General features: G+C 38.2%; 1 protein-coding gene and 1 pseudogene across 1 annotated transcript in view; both read right to left on the bottom strand.

Annotated features, from left to right (window-relative positions):
- The window catches only part of RP1 (RP1 axonemal microtubule associated), a 333216-nt gene that overhangs the window by 165175 nt on the left and 153823 nt on the right, over positions 1 to 14218 (bottom strand). The window contains exons 14-15 of the mRNA XM_057303012.2: positions 6384 to 6487; positions 4296 to 4472 (exon numbers count right to left, since the gene is read on the bottom strand). Of these exons, the coding sequence (XP_057158995.2) occupies positions 4296 to 4472; positions 6384 to 6487 (281 nt within the window). The remainder of the gene's footprint in view (positions 1 to 4295; positions 4473 to 6383; positions 6488 to 14218) is intronic.
- LOC100969320 (large ribosomal subunit protein uL30-like 1) lies at positions 8843 to 9704 on the bottom strand (annotated as a pseudogene).

Here is a 14218-nt window from a genome sequence, read left to right as displayed (position 1 = left end):
ATAAAAGACTCTTGAGAGTTAATTAGAAATACACTAACACAGTAAAACTGATAATAGATAAATACACAAATCACAAAAGATAAAATACAAATGGTGAATAAACATAAGGAAAAGTAATCCATGCTAGTAATACAAAAAAAAAGAAGCTAAAATTGGATATCTGTTCCTCTAGAAAATTGTCAAAGTTCTTCTCCTTAAGGACCATACTCAACAACACTGAGGTCAGTGAGGTGGGTGTTTTCCTACACTGCTGAAACTAGTTGGGTACTAAGAATTTAACTTTACCCAGAGAAGTCTGACCTTCGCCTCAGCTTCTGAGTGGTAATCTCTTTACCCTTGGAGTGTCATGCCTGATAGGAGTGTTGTTGTTTGCCTGCAGAGCTTGGGTCAGCCAGATAGTAATAATGTGACTTAGGGTAGGGGGCTTTGAGTCAGAAAGTGTTAAGTGACCTCCTGAGAGGCTGGAGACTGAGACCAGCCACATGGACTCACTACAGGATGGAAGCCCAATAAAGACTCTGAATACCAAGGCTCGGGAAGCTTCCTTGGCTGGCAATACTCCATGCATACTGTCACACACCAGTGCTGAGAAAGTACCTCTGCCTTGACTCCATGGGGAGAGAACCAGTGCACATTCCATGTTTGGTGCTTTTCCTAGACTCTGTGTCTCTTTGCTTAGCCAATTTTAATCTGTATCCTTTCTCTATAATAAACTGTAACTTTGAGTATAACAATTTTCAATGGGTTCTGTGAGTTCTTCCGGTGAATTATCAAGCCTTGATAGTGGTCTCGGGGTCCCCCAAACTCTGTGGTTGATGTCAGAAGTGAGGATAGTATTATAGACTGTTCCCCCTAACTTTATAGTTGGCTTAACTTTCACAGGAGTAAAAATTGGGATATCTGAAGAAATAAATTTGGCAGTGTGTTCCCAGAGCCTTAAAAGTTTCACGTTCTAACCCTTAAGTTCAATTTTTAATTTTCTAAGCTAAGAAAATAATAAATGATGTGGTCAAAGGCATATGTCAAAGTATATATTACAGTATCATATACAGAAGTGGGAAAAGAGAGAGATTAAATGTTCAACAACAAAAAAGACATGTGTGTGTGTGTATACATGTAATAGTTACATTTGATTATTATGAAACCATTAACCTTAAGTTCAACCTTAAGCTAAATAACATGAGATGTATGAGTTAAAATTATGTTGCTTTGGGAGAAATAGTAATGTGAGAAAGTGTTTATTATACTGTAAGTACAGACATACCTTGTTTATTTGCACTTCACTTAATTGTGCTTCACTTTATTTGCTTCACAGATAATTTTTTTTTTAATTGAAGGTTTGTGAGAACCCTACATCAAGCAAGTCTATCAGTACTATTTTTCCAACAGCATGTGTTCACTTCATGTCTCTGTGCCACATTTTGGTAATTATCACAATATTTCAAGCTTTTCATTATTATGATATCTGTTATGGTGATCTGTGATCAGTGATCTTTGATGTTAACTATCACAATTATTTTAGGGGGACATAAACTATGCTCATATAAGACAGTGAACTTAATCAACAAATGCTGTGTGTGTTCTGAATGGCTCCACTAACCAGTCATTCCCCTATCTCTCTCTCTTGCCTCCCTATTCCTTCAGACACAACAATATTGAAATTAGTCTAATCAATAACCCTATAATGGCCTCTAAGTGTTCAAATGAAAGGAAGAGTCACATATCTCCTGCTTTAAATCAAAAGCTAGAAATGACTGAGCTTAGCGAGGAAGATCTGTCAAAAGCTGAGGCAGATCTAAAGCTAGGCCCCTTGTGTAAGGTAGCCATGTTGTGAATGCAAAGGAAAAGTTCTTGAAGCAGATCAGAAATGCTACTCCAGTGAACACATGAATAATAAGAAACTTAAACAGCCTTATTGCTGATATGGGGAAAGTTTTAGTGGCCTGGATATAAGACCAAAACCAACCACAATGTTCCCTTAGCCAAAGCCTAACCCCAAGAGCAAGGCCCTAACTCTCTACAATTCTATGAAGGCTGAGAGAGGTGAGGAAGCTTCAGGAGAAAATGTTGAAGCTAGCAGAGGTTGGTTGATGAAGTTTAACAAAAGAAGCCATCTTCGTAACATAACAGTGCAAGGTAAAGCAGCAAGTACTGATGGAGAAGCTGTAGCAAGTTACCCAGAAGATCTAGTTAAGATAATTGACGAGATTATCAACAGATTTTCAGTGTAAATAAAACAGCCTTCTATTAGAAGAAGATGCCACACATGACTTTCATAGCTAGAGAGGAGAATTCATTGCCTGGCTTCAAAGCTTCAAAGGATAAGTTGACTCTCTTGTTAAGGGCTAATGCAGTTGGTGACTTTCAGTTGAAGCCAGTGCCCATTTACCATTCCAAAAACCCAAGGGCCCTTTGGAATTATACTAAATCTACTCTACCTGTGCTCTAGAAATGGAAAAATGAAGCCTGAAGGACAGCATATCTATTTACAGCATCGTTTACTGAGTATTTTCAGCCCACTGTTGAGACCTACTGCTCATAAGAAAAACAATCTAAAATATAACTATTCATTGACAATGTACCTGGTCACCCAAGAGCTCTGATGGACACGTACAAGGAGATTAATGTTATTTTCATGCCTGCTAACACAATATCCATTCTGTAGCCTATGGATCAAGAAGTAATTTCAACTTTCAAGCCTTATTATTTAAGAAATACATTTCCTAATACTATAGCTGCCATAGACAGTGATTTCACTGATGGCTGTGGGCAAAGTACACTGAATACCTTTTGGAAAAGGTTCACCATTCTAGATGCCATTAAGAACAACTATGATTCATGGGGATAGGAGGTCAAAATATCAACATTAACAGGAGTTTGAAAGAATTTGATTTGAAACCTCATGAACGATTTTGAGTGGTTCAAGACTTTGGAGGAGGAAATAACTGCAGATGTGGTAGAAATAGCAAAGGAGCTAGAATGAGAAGTGGAGCTTGAAGTTGTGACTGAATTGCTGCAATCTCATGATAAAACTTGAACAGATGAAAGATTACTTCTTATGGATGAGCAAAGAATGTAATTTGTTGAAACAGAATAAACTCCTGATGAAGATACTGTGAACATTGTTAAAATGACAACAAATAATTCAGACTATTAAATAAACTCAGTTGATAAAGCAGCAGCAGCTCGAGAGGATTTATACTAATTTTGAAAAGTTCTACTATGGATAAAATGCTATCAAACAACATTGCATGATATAGAGAAATCTTTCATGAAAGAATGAGTCAATCACTGTGGCAAACTTCATTGTTGTCTTATTTTAAGAAACTGACACAGCCACCCCAATCTGCAGCAACCACCACCCTGATTCATCAGCAACTGTCAATATCGAGGCAAGACCCCCCGCTACAGCAAAAAGATTACAACTTACTGAAGGCTCAGATGATCATTAATAACATTTTTTAGCACTAAAATATTTTTAAATTAAGGTATGTACATTTTTTAGACATAATGCTGTTGTACACTTAATAGACTACAGTGTAGTAAACATAACTTTTACAGGCACTGGAAAACTCAGGAATTTGTGTGACTAGCTTTATTGAGAAATCTGCTTTATTGCAATGGTCTAGAAATGAACCTACAATATCTTTGTGGTTTTAAATATAAGTAGACTTTAGCTGAATATTGATTTAATAACTATGCTATACTAGTTAAGATAATTATTTTCACTGAAAATCTTTTCCTTCGCCTTTCAAATACAGATAGCATTTGTCAGTGTTTTTGTGATGATTAAATTTAGTCTCACCGTGTGGTGAAATTCTCAATAAATGCCTGGAATAAAATGGGAAACCTCATAAATAATTGCTATTATATTTATATAATATCATTTTAAGATAGATTCACAAACACATAAAAAGAATAAGCATTATGAAAGGATCAAATGTATACAACACTCAAAGAGTATAAATTCTAATTGTTAGAAAAGTTCAATATACACATTTGACTCCCAAATGCAAGGTTCTCTAACTTTTTATTAAGAATTCCCACATCCATAGTTAAATCTCCAACTTCAATTACATACAGGATATTAATCCCCTCAGAGTGTCATTGCTACTAAAGCTGTCATCTCTATTGCCTTTCAAAGTCTGCCAAATAGAATGGAAATAGGCACCAATGCCACCTAGTGGGAAGTGATTCGATTACTGCATTATGACTCAATTTAAGACTTTTCCTCAATAGGGCAAAAGAAAGTTGGGATTTAGCAATATAAACTTTAATAACTTTCTCCATTTTACCTTGACAAAAATCACAAATTCTTTTGAAAGGTTTGCATAGCCTGCTGATGATGCATCAGCTATTTTGCCATGACGATCAAAAACAACTGTGTGACCAGGAACCAGTGCCGACTCAAGAAGTGCACAGCGGTTAGGCTGATAAAGCACCCGCAGCTCAGTGGTGGCTTCACAACTAACCTAAAAGGAAAAACAAAAAAACCCTCTAAATTAGTAACAGAAAAAAAAAATTTAATGTAATCACATTGTATACATATACAGGTGTCTACTTCATTTTATGGAAACTTTGTACTATTTACAAAATCTCATGATTTTGAAATTCAATAGGTTTTATTCCCCAGACTTAATTCCAATGACTTGCTCCAATGACTTCCTTCTCTTGATTTCTCAGAATCCATGGAAGAATGTTGGAAAAATAACTTCATTGGCAAGATAATTTAATAAGATCCTAATATGTATCTTATCATTTTTTTTCATTTTCTCATTTGTGTCCTAATTTAAGAGTATTTGGGACTAAAAACTGAAATCGATAGAAATTTTATCTCATTCCTAAATTTTGCTTTCAAAAACGAAACAAATTGAGAAGGTTATGCTACATTGAGACATGACTATTGTTCAGGACAGCGTTTTAGGTCCCACCCCATCTCCCTCTAGTTCCCCAGGGAGGCAGTAGGGTGTGAAGAGGAAAAGTCATTGGTGCCTCTTGAATGGCTAGATCCAAAACACTAAGTCTATCAACCTCAGCAAAGTTCCATTGCCCAAGTATGGCAGGGAGGCGGCAGAGCTATTGATCTGCAAGAAACCATCTGACACTGGATGAGTACATCTCAGTAACCAGTGTGGTTCAAAGCTATGACAGCTGTCACCAGATATTCTGAGGCCCACCATACCAGGTGAAATCTTCTGTGAAACAAGATGAGTCCCATAGTAACTAAAATGAAATCTCCCACCAACCTACTGCAACCTAGTGGAATAAGGGCTTTAAGGTAGCCTTAATTTGATTTTAGAAAAATATAGTAGTTGAAGAGATATTTCTTCAACTCTTAATTCAATGGAGTAGATTCCATATCCATATTCATATTTCTTAAGCATATACTATGACCAGGCTCCATGCTGATCAGAATGTGCTATGAACTACAGTGTAGGGTACCTTATGAAGTCCAGAGCACAGAAGAAAAGGCTTCATGGAAAAATCTGACTGACTGATCACTTAGTCAGAATTTCAGGCATACAAATTACACAAGGTGGGTTTTTTTTTCAATAAGTATTATTTTCCCTTAAGTTAAATAACATCCCATGAGTTGAAATCAGCCTGTAATGCCAGTATTTTGGGAGGCTGAGGCAGGAAGAATGCTTGAGCCCAGGAATTCGAGGCTGCAGTGAGTTCTGATCATGCCAACTGCCCTCTAGCCTGGGTAACAGAGCAAGACCTTGTCTCAAAAAAAAAAAAATTATTGTATAGCATTATATGAGGAAGCTGTAGCATTAGTGTTAGTGTCAGACTGCCTATATTAAATTCCTGCTTCCACACTTACTAGCTTGTGACTCTGTGCAACTCACTTAATCCTATTTTTCATGTTCCTCTTCTGTTAAATACAAATAATAATGGATTATCTCATCTAGTAGATTTAAGAATGAAATATTGTAATACATATTAAGCACTTAAAACAGTGCATTAAAGTTATCGTACATTGTGTTATTTTAAAAAATAAATAACATGCATGCATTACATTAAATGCTACTTTTCAAATCTAAACTAAGCAACACAAGGTATAACTATAAAAAATTATTGTTTTTTCTCCAACAATATGGTCCCTAAAAGGGCCATTGAGAAGTCAGTCTTCTTTTGAAAGCTCATTAAAATTTTGAATGTTATTAGAGAATTGGTCTACTTTTTCTCATCTAAATTCCAATTGCTGAAATTTAGAACCATTTATGCATCACAATCTCAACAATTAGTGAAACAAAACAGAATGAAAAAAGTGCTAGTACAAGCCAAAAGGAAATGGTAATCTTATAAATGTATCTTATACAAAAAAAATACAGACATAATACTATTGATACATGGCAAAAAGAAAATTTACTACACACCATTCCAGTGACAATGCCATTGTCAAGAGCAAGAGAAAGATGCCTCATCTCATGACTTTGGAAAATGCATATATTTCTTTTGTTGAAAATAACATCAAAGACACCTGGAAAACATTTTTAAAGTATTAGAAAGCAAGTTTTGCTTTTAAAACTTTTTTCATTCAATATATACTGAAATCTCTTAATAATATATTTTAAACTTCTCAATTAAATGTTTTCAGTCAAAGGTAAAATGCGTCTCCACAGTATGTTCACTCTGTGAAAATTCATAGTATAATGTATGCACTTTTCTCATCTATATGTATGTGAATAAAATGATTTTAAAAACTGGTGATTCCTTGATCCATGACCTATTTCATTTCCTAGTCTGTGTGTTGTATGTATTTGAGTATGTATGTATATACACAGCTATATCTATATACATATACAATATACTAATATATTAAATATATTAAATATATAACATGTAATGTATATTATATAATATTTACAAAATGATTTCATGATAACAAAGTTAAACTTTCTTTTATTTTATTATACTTTAAGTTCTGGGGTACATGTGCACAACGTGCATGTTTCTAATATAGGTATACATGTGCCATGTTGGTTTGCTGCACCCATCAACACATCATTTACATTAGGTATTTCTCCTAATGCTATCCCTCCCCCAGGACCCCAACCCCCGATAGGCCTTGATGTGTGATGTTCCCCTCCCTATGTCCATGTGTTCTCATTGTTCAACTCCCACTTATGAGTGAAAACATGCGGTGTTTGGTTTTCTCTTTTTGTGTTACTTTGCTGAGAATAATGGTTTCCAGTTTCGTCCATGTCCCTGCAAAGGACATGAACTCATCCTTTTTTTTTATGGCTGCAGAGTATTCCATGGTGTATATGTGCCACATTTTCTTTATCCAGTCTATCATTGATGGACATTCGTGTTGGTTCCAAGACTTTGCTATTGTGAACAGTGCTGCAATAAACATACGTGTGCATGTGTCTTTATAGCAGAATGATTTATAATCCTTTGGGTATATACCCAGGAATGGGATTGCTGGGTCAAATGGTATTTCTAGTTCTAGATCCTTGAGGAATCGCCACACTGTCTTCCACAATGGTTGAACTAATTTACACTCCCACCAACAGTGTAAAAGCGTTCCTATTTCTCCACATCCTCTCCAGTATCTGTTGTTTCCTGACATTATAATGATCGTCATTCTAACTGGCTGGAGGTGGTATCTCATTGTGGTTTTGATTTGCATTTCTCTGATGACCAGTGATGATGAGCATTTTTTCATAAGTTTGTTGGCTGCATAAATGTCTCTTTTGAGAAGTGTTTGTTCATATCCTTTGCCCATTTTTTGATGGGGTTGTTTTTTTCTTGTAAATTTGTTTAAGTTCTTTGTAGATTCTGGATATTAGCCCTTTGTCAGACGGGTAGATTGCAAAACTTTTCTCCCATTCTGTAGGTGGCCTGTTCACTCTGATGATAGTTTCTTTTGCTGCGCAGAAACTCTTTAGCTGAATTAGATCCCATTTGTCAGTTTTTTCTTTTGTTGCCCTTGCTATTGGTGTTTTAGTCATGAAGTCTTTTTCCATGCTTATGTCCTGAATGGTATTGCCTAGGTTTTCTTCTAGGGTTTTTATGGTTTTAGGTCTTACGTTTAAGTCTTTAATCCATCTTGAGTTAATTTTTGTATCAGGTGTAATGAAGGGATCCAGTTTCGGCTTTCTACATATGGCTAGCCAGTTTTCCCAGCACCATTTATTAAATAGGGAATCCTCTCCCCATTGCTTGTTTTTTTTTTGTTAGGTTTGTCAAAGATCAGTTGGTTGTAGATGTGTGGTGTTATTTCTGAGGGCTCTGTTCTGTTCCATTGGTCTACATATCTGTTTGGGTACCAGTACCATGCTGTTTTGGTTTCTGTAGCCTTGAGAAAACGCTGGAATTTTTTCCTTGGAACTGGACTGTGATGAGAGGTGCTTGCCATGAACATAAGCTACTGTCTTTTCTTTTCTTTTTTTGAGATGGAGTTTCACTCTTGTTGCCCAGGCTGGAGTGCAATGGCACAATCTTGGCTCACTGCAACATCCGCCTCCCAGGTTCAAGTGATTCTCCTGCCTCAGCCTCCCGAGTAGTTGGGATCACAGGCATGCGCCACCATGCCCAGCTAATTTTTGTATTTTTCATAGAGACGGGGTTTCTCCATGTTGGTCAGGCTGGTCTCGAACTCCCGACCTCAGGTGATCCACCTGCCTCAGCCTACCAAAGTTCTGGGATTACAGGCATGAGCCATCACGCCCAGCCAGGTACTGTCTTTTTTTTGACCCTTCCTTTCCAGTTTTTGAAGATAACGCAGGAAATAATCTTCTCTGAAGATACTTGATAAAAATTCCCCCCAAAAAAGGAAACACATGCTTCCACTTCATTGATAAAAATGTAGTGCTGTTCGGCACCTAGGTCTAGTTCAGCTGGCAGATGAGCTGATTGATGCGTTCACCCCGATAGCCAGGTGTGCCCATCTCCTTGAGGAAGCCCACTCTATTTTTGGTAGCGTGACGGGCGACTGAGAGGTGGAAAGGGTGCAAGAACCATGAGATCTCCTGAAATGATTCCCTGGGAAGGCAATTTCATGAATGAGGTCTTCCAAGCAAATGATGTCAAACTTCCCCAGGTGCTCCTCAGTCACTGTGTTGTCTGTCAGAAGAACGATCTTATTCTTGACCTTGGCTTGTCCACGTTTCAAAATGAGTTCCCGGACAGACTTCAGATTTGGAAATCCCCAGGTCACATAAGGTTCCACTATACGTGGCATTTTTAGGTTCTGGGGGGTGACTTTTACCAAGACACCGCTAAACATTTTCTTAAGGCGAAGTCTTGAAGTGGTTCTCTGCACCAGTAAAATCACACCATCAATCCTTTTGATGTGTACAACAAAGGCCAAGGAATGTTTATCTGGCAATTCTAAGGCATGAGGTTTCACTTCTGGTCATCTGAGACGTACTTTGTCACGTTTCTGCTGCCAGGAGTCATGTAGGAATAATTAAACCTGAGCCCTTTTCCTTTCCTCTGCTCCTTCTTTGCCAAAAGTGCCTGCTTTGCCTGGGTGGCTTTGAGGGCTTGATAAGCTTTCCTCTTTTTCAGGAGACTTTCTGAAACAAAGGGATTTTTTCTTTGCTCTTGCTCCGCCATCTTTCTAGTGTTGCACAAAGTTAGATTTTCTAAAATGAACCAATCCTTCATTTCTTACTATTGTTAGCACAGCCCATTTTGTATTAACTAAAAATTTTGAGCTTAGTCAATATATACCAAATGAAGGAGGATTATGGTAGTTACTGGGTAATTTATAGTCCCAAATCCCAATTTTTAGCATGGAATTATTTAATTACCTGCTTTATTATATGTGTATATTCATCTAGCATTGGTAAATGCAATAAATTAATTCTACCTTTATAATTCTATTCCAGTTAACCACACAGGCAAACACTTTTAGTTAAGAATAAGGTCTGATGCAGAGGTTAACTACAGAATTTCAATTTTTAAAAGGATTTTACTATATATTTATATGATTTTATATTCATTTAAAGTCATATTTCTAAAAATGAAAGACACAGATTAATTAGTTCAATAGACCACTCCAAATGGAAATCTTCCCGTTTAATTAATTTCTAATTTATTTTTGTCTACATAATAAAATGCATCTTAATGTTTAAGAATTAGGATCTCATAAAATTAAACCATGTTGACAAGCACTTACAGATAATCCTGGGGGATAGGGTGTTATTGAAATAAGGAAAGAAACAAGAACTAGGAATTCTGACTTTGAGTCTGACACAACTCATTAGATAACCTTGGACAAAGCACTGTGCTTCTCTCTGTCAATTTCCTCATCAATAAAATCAAGGCAAGAATTCTCAAATGACTTGTTCAGATGATTCATTAATTGTGCAAACTAATGAGTTCACAATGAAAGAATCTGAAAACTAAAGGTGTTCCTGAAAATGTTCTAAGAATAATTTTCTGGTTTAATTTAATCTTCTTATTGTTCTAATGATTTCATAAATACCAGAATCTAAATTCATAAAACTATAAAGGTATTATTTTATTTTTTTCAGTAAGAACTCAATAATTAAAATAATAAAAATTTACATATTTTGTTATAAAAATTTCTTGATTTTAAAGTTTATCAAGAATATCAACTACAAGTTCTATAAAGAGATGGCTATTTATCTTACTGTCATTGCTGTTAGTCCCATGCGTAAGACTATCTCATCAACAGTTAAGTATTTTATAAATATTTGTTGAATAAATCAGTTATTTCTGCTGAGAAAAAAAAATTAAGGGTCCCGATTTTAAGAATCGCAGCACAGTACGGAATGTCTTTGAATCTGGAAGCTTCATTTAGTGAGTTTTAATGAAAAAATATATAGAAACAATATTTTCCAGTAAAATTATAATCAAGTCAGTGTGATAAATGAGATCTTCAGGATTTAAAACTTTTCAATAGGAAAAATACACCATTTTTAAAGAACTTTAAAATACCTTGGTGGACCTCTGGTATTCCATGGAGCATAGTTTGGAGGAAAATAATAAGGGAAAGAGCACTACCATGTGAAGGAAGGTATTAAAATTAAGCTGAAAACATCTGAGCAATCAGCAGCAACAGAAAGAAACATTATCTACACTTAGGCAGATACTCCAGGAACTACAGCTGGATTCACCGCCTTCCTGAAAATACAGGTGCCATTGACCCCCACGTTATGGGAAGTCCAATAGAACATTCCATACTTTCCCATGGAAGCCCTAAACATGCTCCCTTTTTTGTTGTGAAGTTGGTATATAAACCTTTACCTCTAACTATTCAGTAAGTTACTCATTACTAAGTACTTCCACCTTACCTATGGTGTGCACATGTAAATAAACCTTGTATTTTCTCCTGATACATGTCTATTGTCAGTTATTTCTCAGGCTCCCAACCATTCAAACCTAAAACAGTAGAGAAAAAGCTTTCTCTACAACATGAATCTGGATGTATGATTTCTAGTTCTGGCTCTGCCAATAAAGAGTTCAATCACTCATTCAACCATCATTTATTGAACACCTATGTGCAAGGAATATTTTTAGTTATGACCTAGATAAAAATTACCAAAGTTCTTATCTCTAAAATGTTCTGATTTTTAAAAGTAAGGGTTAAGGCTACATAATCTTAAAGTTCCCAGCTAATACAAACATCCATTGGATCTAGTCACATTCACCAAAATAAACTTGAATTGGCCAAATCCAACAGAAGAATTTCAATCCTTATTGCACTTTGCCTCTTTACTAGGTTTGAACCTGTGGATGCCGTTTGAAACTCCACAACCCCCCACCTCACTACCTTCCTTCTTGGTCTCCCACCTCATTCTTTGTTCTATTGTAGGGTCCCAAAAAACGACACCCCAAAATGAAGACCTCAGAAGCGGTCTCAGAAGCACAAGTTTTTTCTGACCTTCACCTGGCCCCTCATTCTCCCTGGAGGCTAGCCACAGAAGCTAGAATCTCTCTTCTCCAAGGCAGGTCATAGAAACCAGAGCCCCATCTCCCCAAAGCCAGTCATGAAACCTAAAAATATTTATCTAACATTCTCCCTCCCTTTCGATGGAAAAACTGGCCATGAAGAAATGATCTGACCTGCCTTGATTGTAGGTCATAAGACCCCTAACCAGAGAGGGTCCTGTCCCACACCCAGAAGGAAGGAATGTGGCACAGAGAGGCCAAGAAGAATCTAGACAGACAGGCCTTGCTGGGTTTCCCCACTCAGTCTGTTAGCACTAGTTTATACCTTTTTTGTCCAGTCCTATTTCTACATGGTTGTCCATACTTTGTTAAATATAATTTTAAAAAATGGAGAGCTTCCCCTGTATCTGTGGGTCTTCATTCTGAAGGCTCTTGTGTTACGTAAAACTTGTATGCTTTTTACCTTTTTACTTGCATGCTTTTTTTTTTTTGAGATGGAGTCTCGCTCTCTTGCCCAGGCTGGAGTTCAATGGGGCGATCTCGGCTCACTGCAAGCTCCACCTCCTGGGTTCACGCCATTCTCCTGCCTCAGCCTCCTGAGTAGCTGGGACTAAAGACACCCGCCACGATGCCTGGCTAATTTTTTGTATTTTTAGTAGAGATGGGGTTTCACCGTGTTAGCCAGGATTGTCTTGATCTCCTGACCTCATGATCCACCCGCCTCAGCCTCCCAAAGTGCTGGGATTACAGGCGTGAGCCACTGTGCCTGGCCACTTGCATGCTTTTTAATACAAAATATTTGTCAGAGACCAAGATGGCCGAATAGGAACAGCTCTGGTCTATATAGCTCCCAGCATGAGCAATGCAGAAGATGGGTGATTTCTGCATTTCCATCTGAGGTACCGGGTTCATCTCACTAGGGAGTGCCAGAAAGTGGGTGCAGGACAGTGGGTGCAGCGCACCGTGAGGGAGCTGAAGCAGGGCGAGGCATTGCCTCACTCGGGAAGTGCAAGGGGTCAGGGAGTTCCCTTTCCTAGTCAAAGAAAGGGGTGACAGAAAGCACCTGGAGAATTGGGTCACTCCCACCTTAATACTGCACCTTTCCAGCGGGCTTAAGGAACGGCACACCAGGAGATAGTATCCTGCACCTGGCTCGGAGGGTCCTGTGCCCACGGAGTCTCAATGATTGCTAGCACAGCAGTCTGAGATCAAACTGCAAGGTGGCATTGAGGCTGGGGGAGGGGCATCTGCCATTGCCCAGGCTTGCTTAGGTAAACAAAGCAGCCGGAAAGCTCAAACTGGGTGGAGCCCACCACAGCTCAAGGAGGCCTGCCTGCCTCTGTAGGCTCCACCTCTGGGGGCAGGGCACAGAAAAACAAAAAGACAGCAGTAACTTCTGCAGATTTAAACGTCCCTGTCTGACAGATTTGAAGAGAGTAGTGGTTCTCCCAGCACGCAGCTGGAGATCTGAGAACGGGCAGACTGTCTCCTAAAGTGGGTCCCTGACCCCCAAGCAGCCTAACTGTGAGGCACCCCCCAGTAGGGGCAGACTGACCTCAAACGACCGGGTACTCCTCTGAGACAAAACTTCCAGAGGACCGATCAGGCAGCAGCATTTGCGGTTCACAAAAATCTGCTGTCCTGCAGCCACCACTGCTGTAACCCAGGCAAACAGAGTCTGAAGTGGACCTCTAGCAAACTCTAACAGACCTGCAGCTAAGGGTCCTGACTGTTAGAAGGAAAACTAACAAACAGAAAGCACATCCACACCAAAAACCCATCTGTACGTCACCATCATCAAAGACCAAAAGTAGATAAGACCACAAAGATGGGGAAAAAACAGAGCAGAAAAACTGGAAATCCTAAAAAGAAGAGCGCCTCTCCTCCTCCAAAGGAACGCAGCTCCTGACCAGCAAAGGAACAAAGGTGGACAGAGAATGACTTTGACGAGTTGAGAGAAGAAGGCTTCAGATGATCAAACTACTCTGAGCTACAGGAGGACATTCAAACCAATGGCAAAGAAGTTAAAAACCTTGAAAAAAATTAGACGAATGTATAACTAGAATAACCAATGCAGAGAAGTGCTTAAAGGAGCTGGTGGAGCTGAAAGCCAAGGCTCGAGAACTATGTGAAGAATGCAGAAGGCTCAGGAGCCCATGCAATCAACTGGAAGAAAGGGTATCAGTGATGGAAGAAGAAATGAATGAAATGAAGCTAGAAGGGAAGTTTAGAGAAAAAAGAATAAAAAGAAATGAACAAAGTCTCCAAGAAATATGGGACTATGTGAAAAGACCAAATCTATGCCTGATTGGTGTACCTGAAAGTGACGGGGAGAATGGAA

Source organism: Pan paniscus, chromosome 7 (assembly GCF_029289425.2).
Source record: "Pan paniscus chromosome 7, NHGRI_mPanPan1-v2.0_pri, whole genome shotgun sequence".
Lineage (NCBI taxonomy): Eukaryota > Metazoa > Chordata > Mammalia > Primates > Hominidae > Pan > Pan paniscus.
The sequence above is the reverse complement of the archived record's forward strand: the minus strand, read 5'-3'. Positions and strand labels throughout refer to the sequence as shown.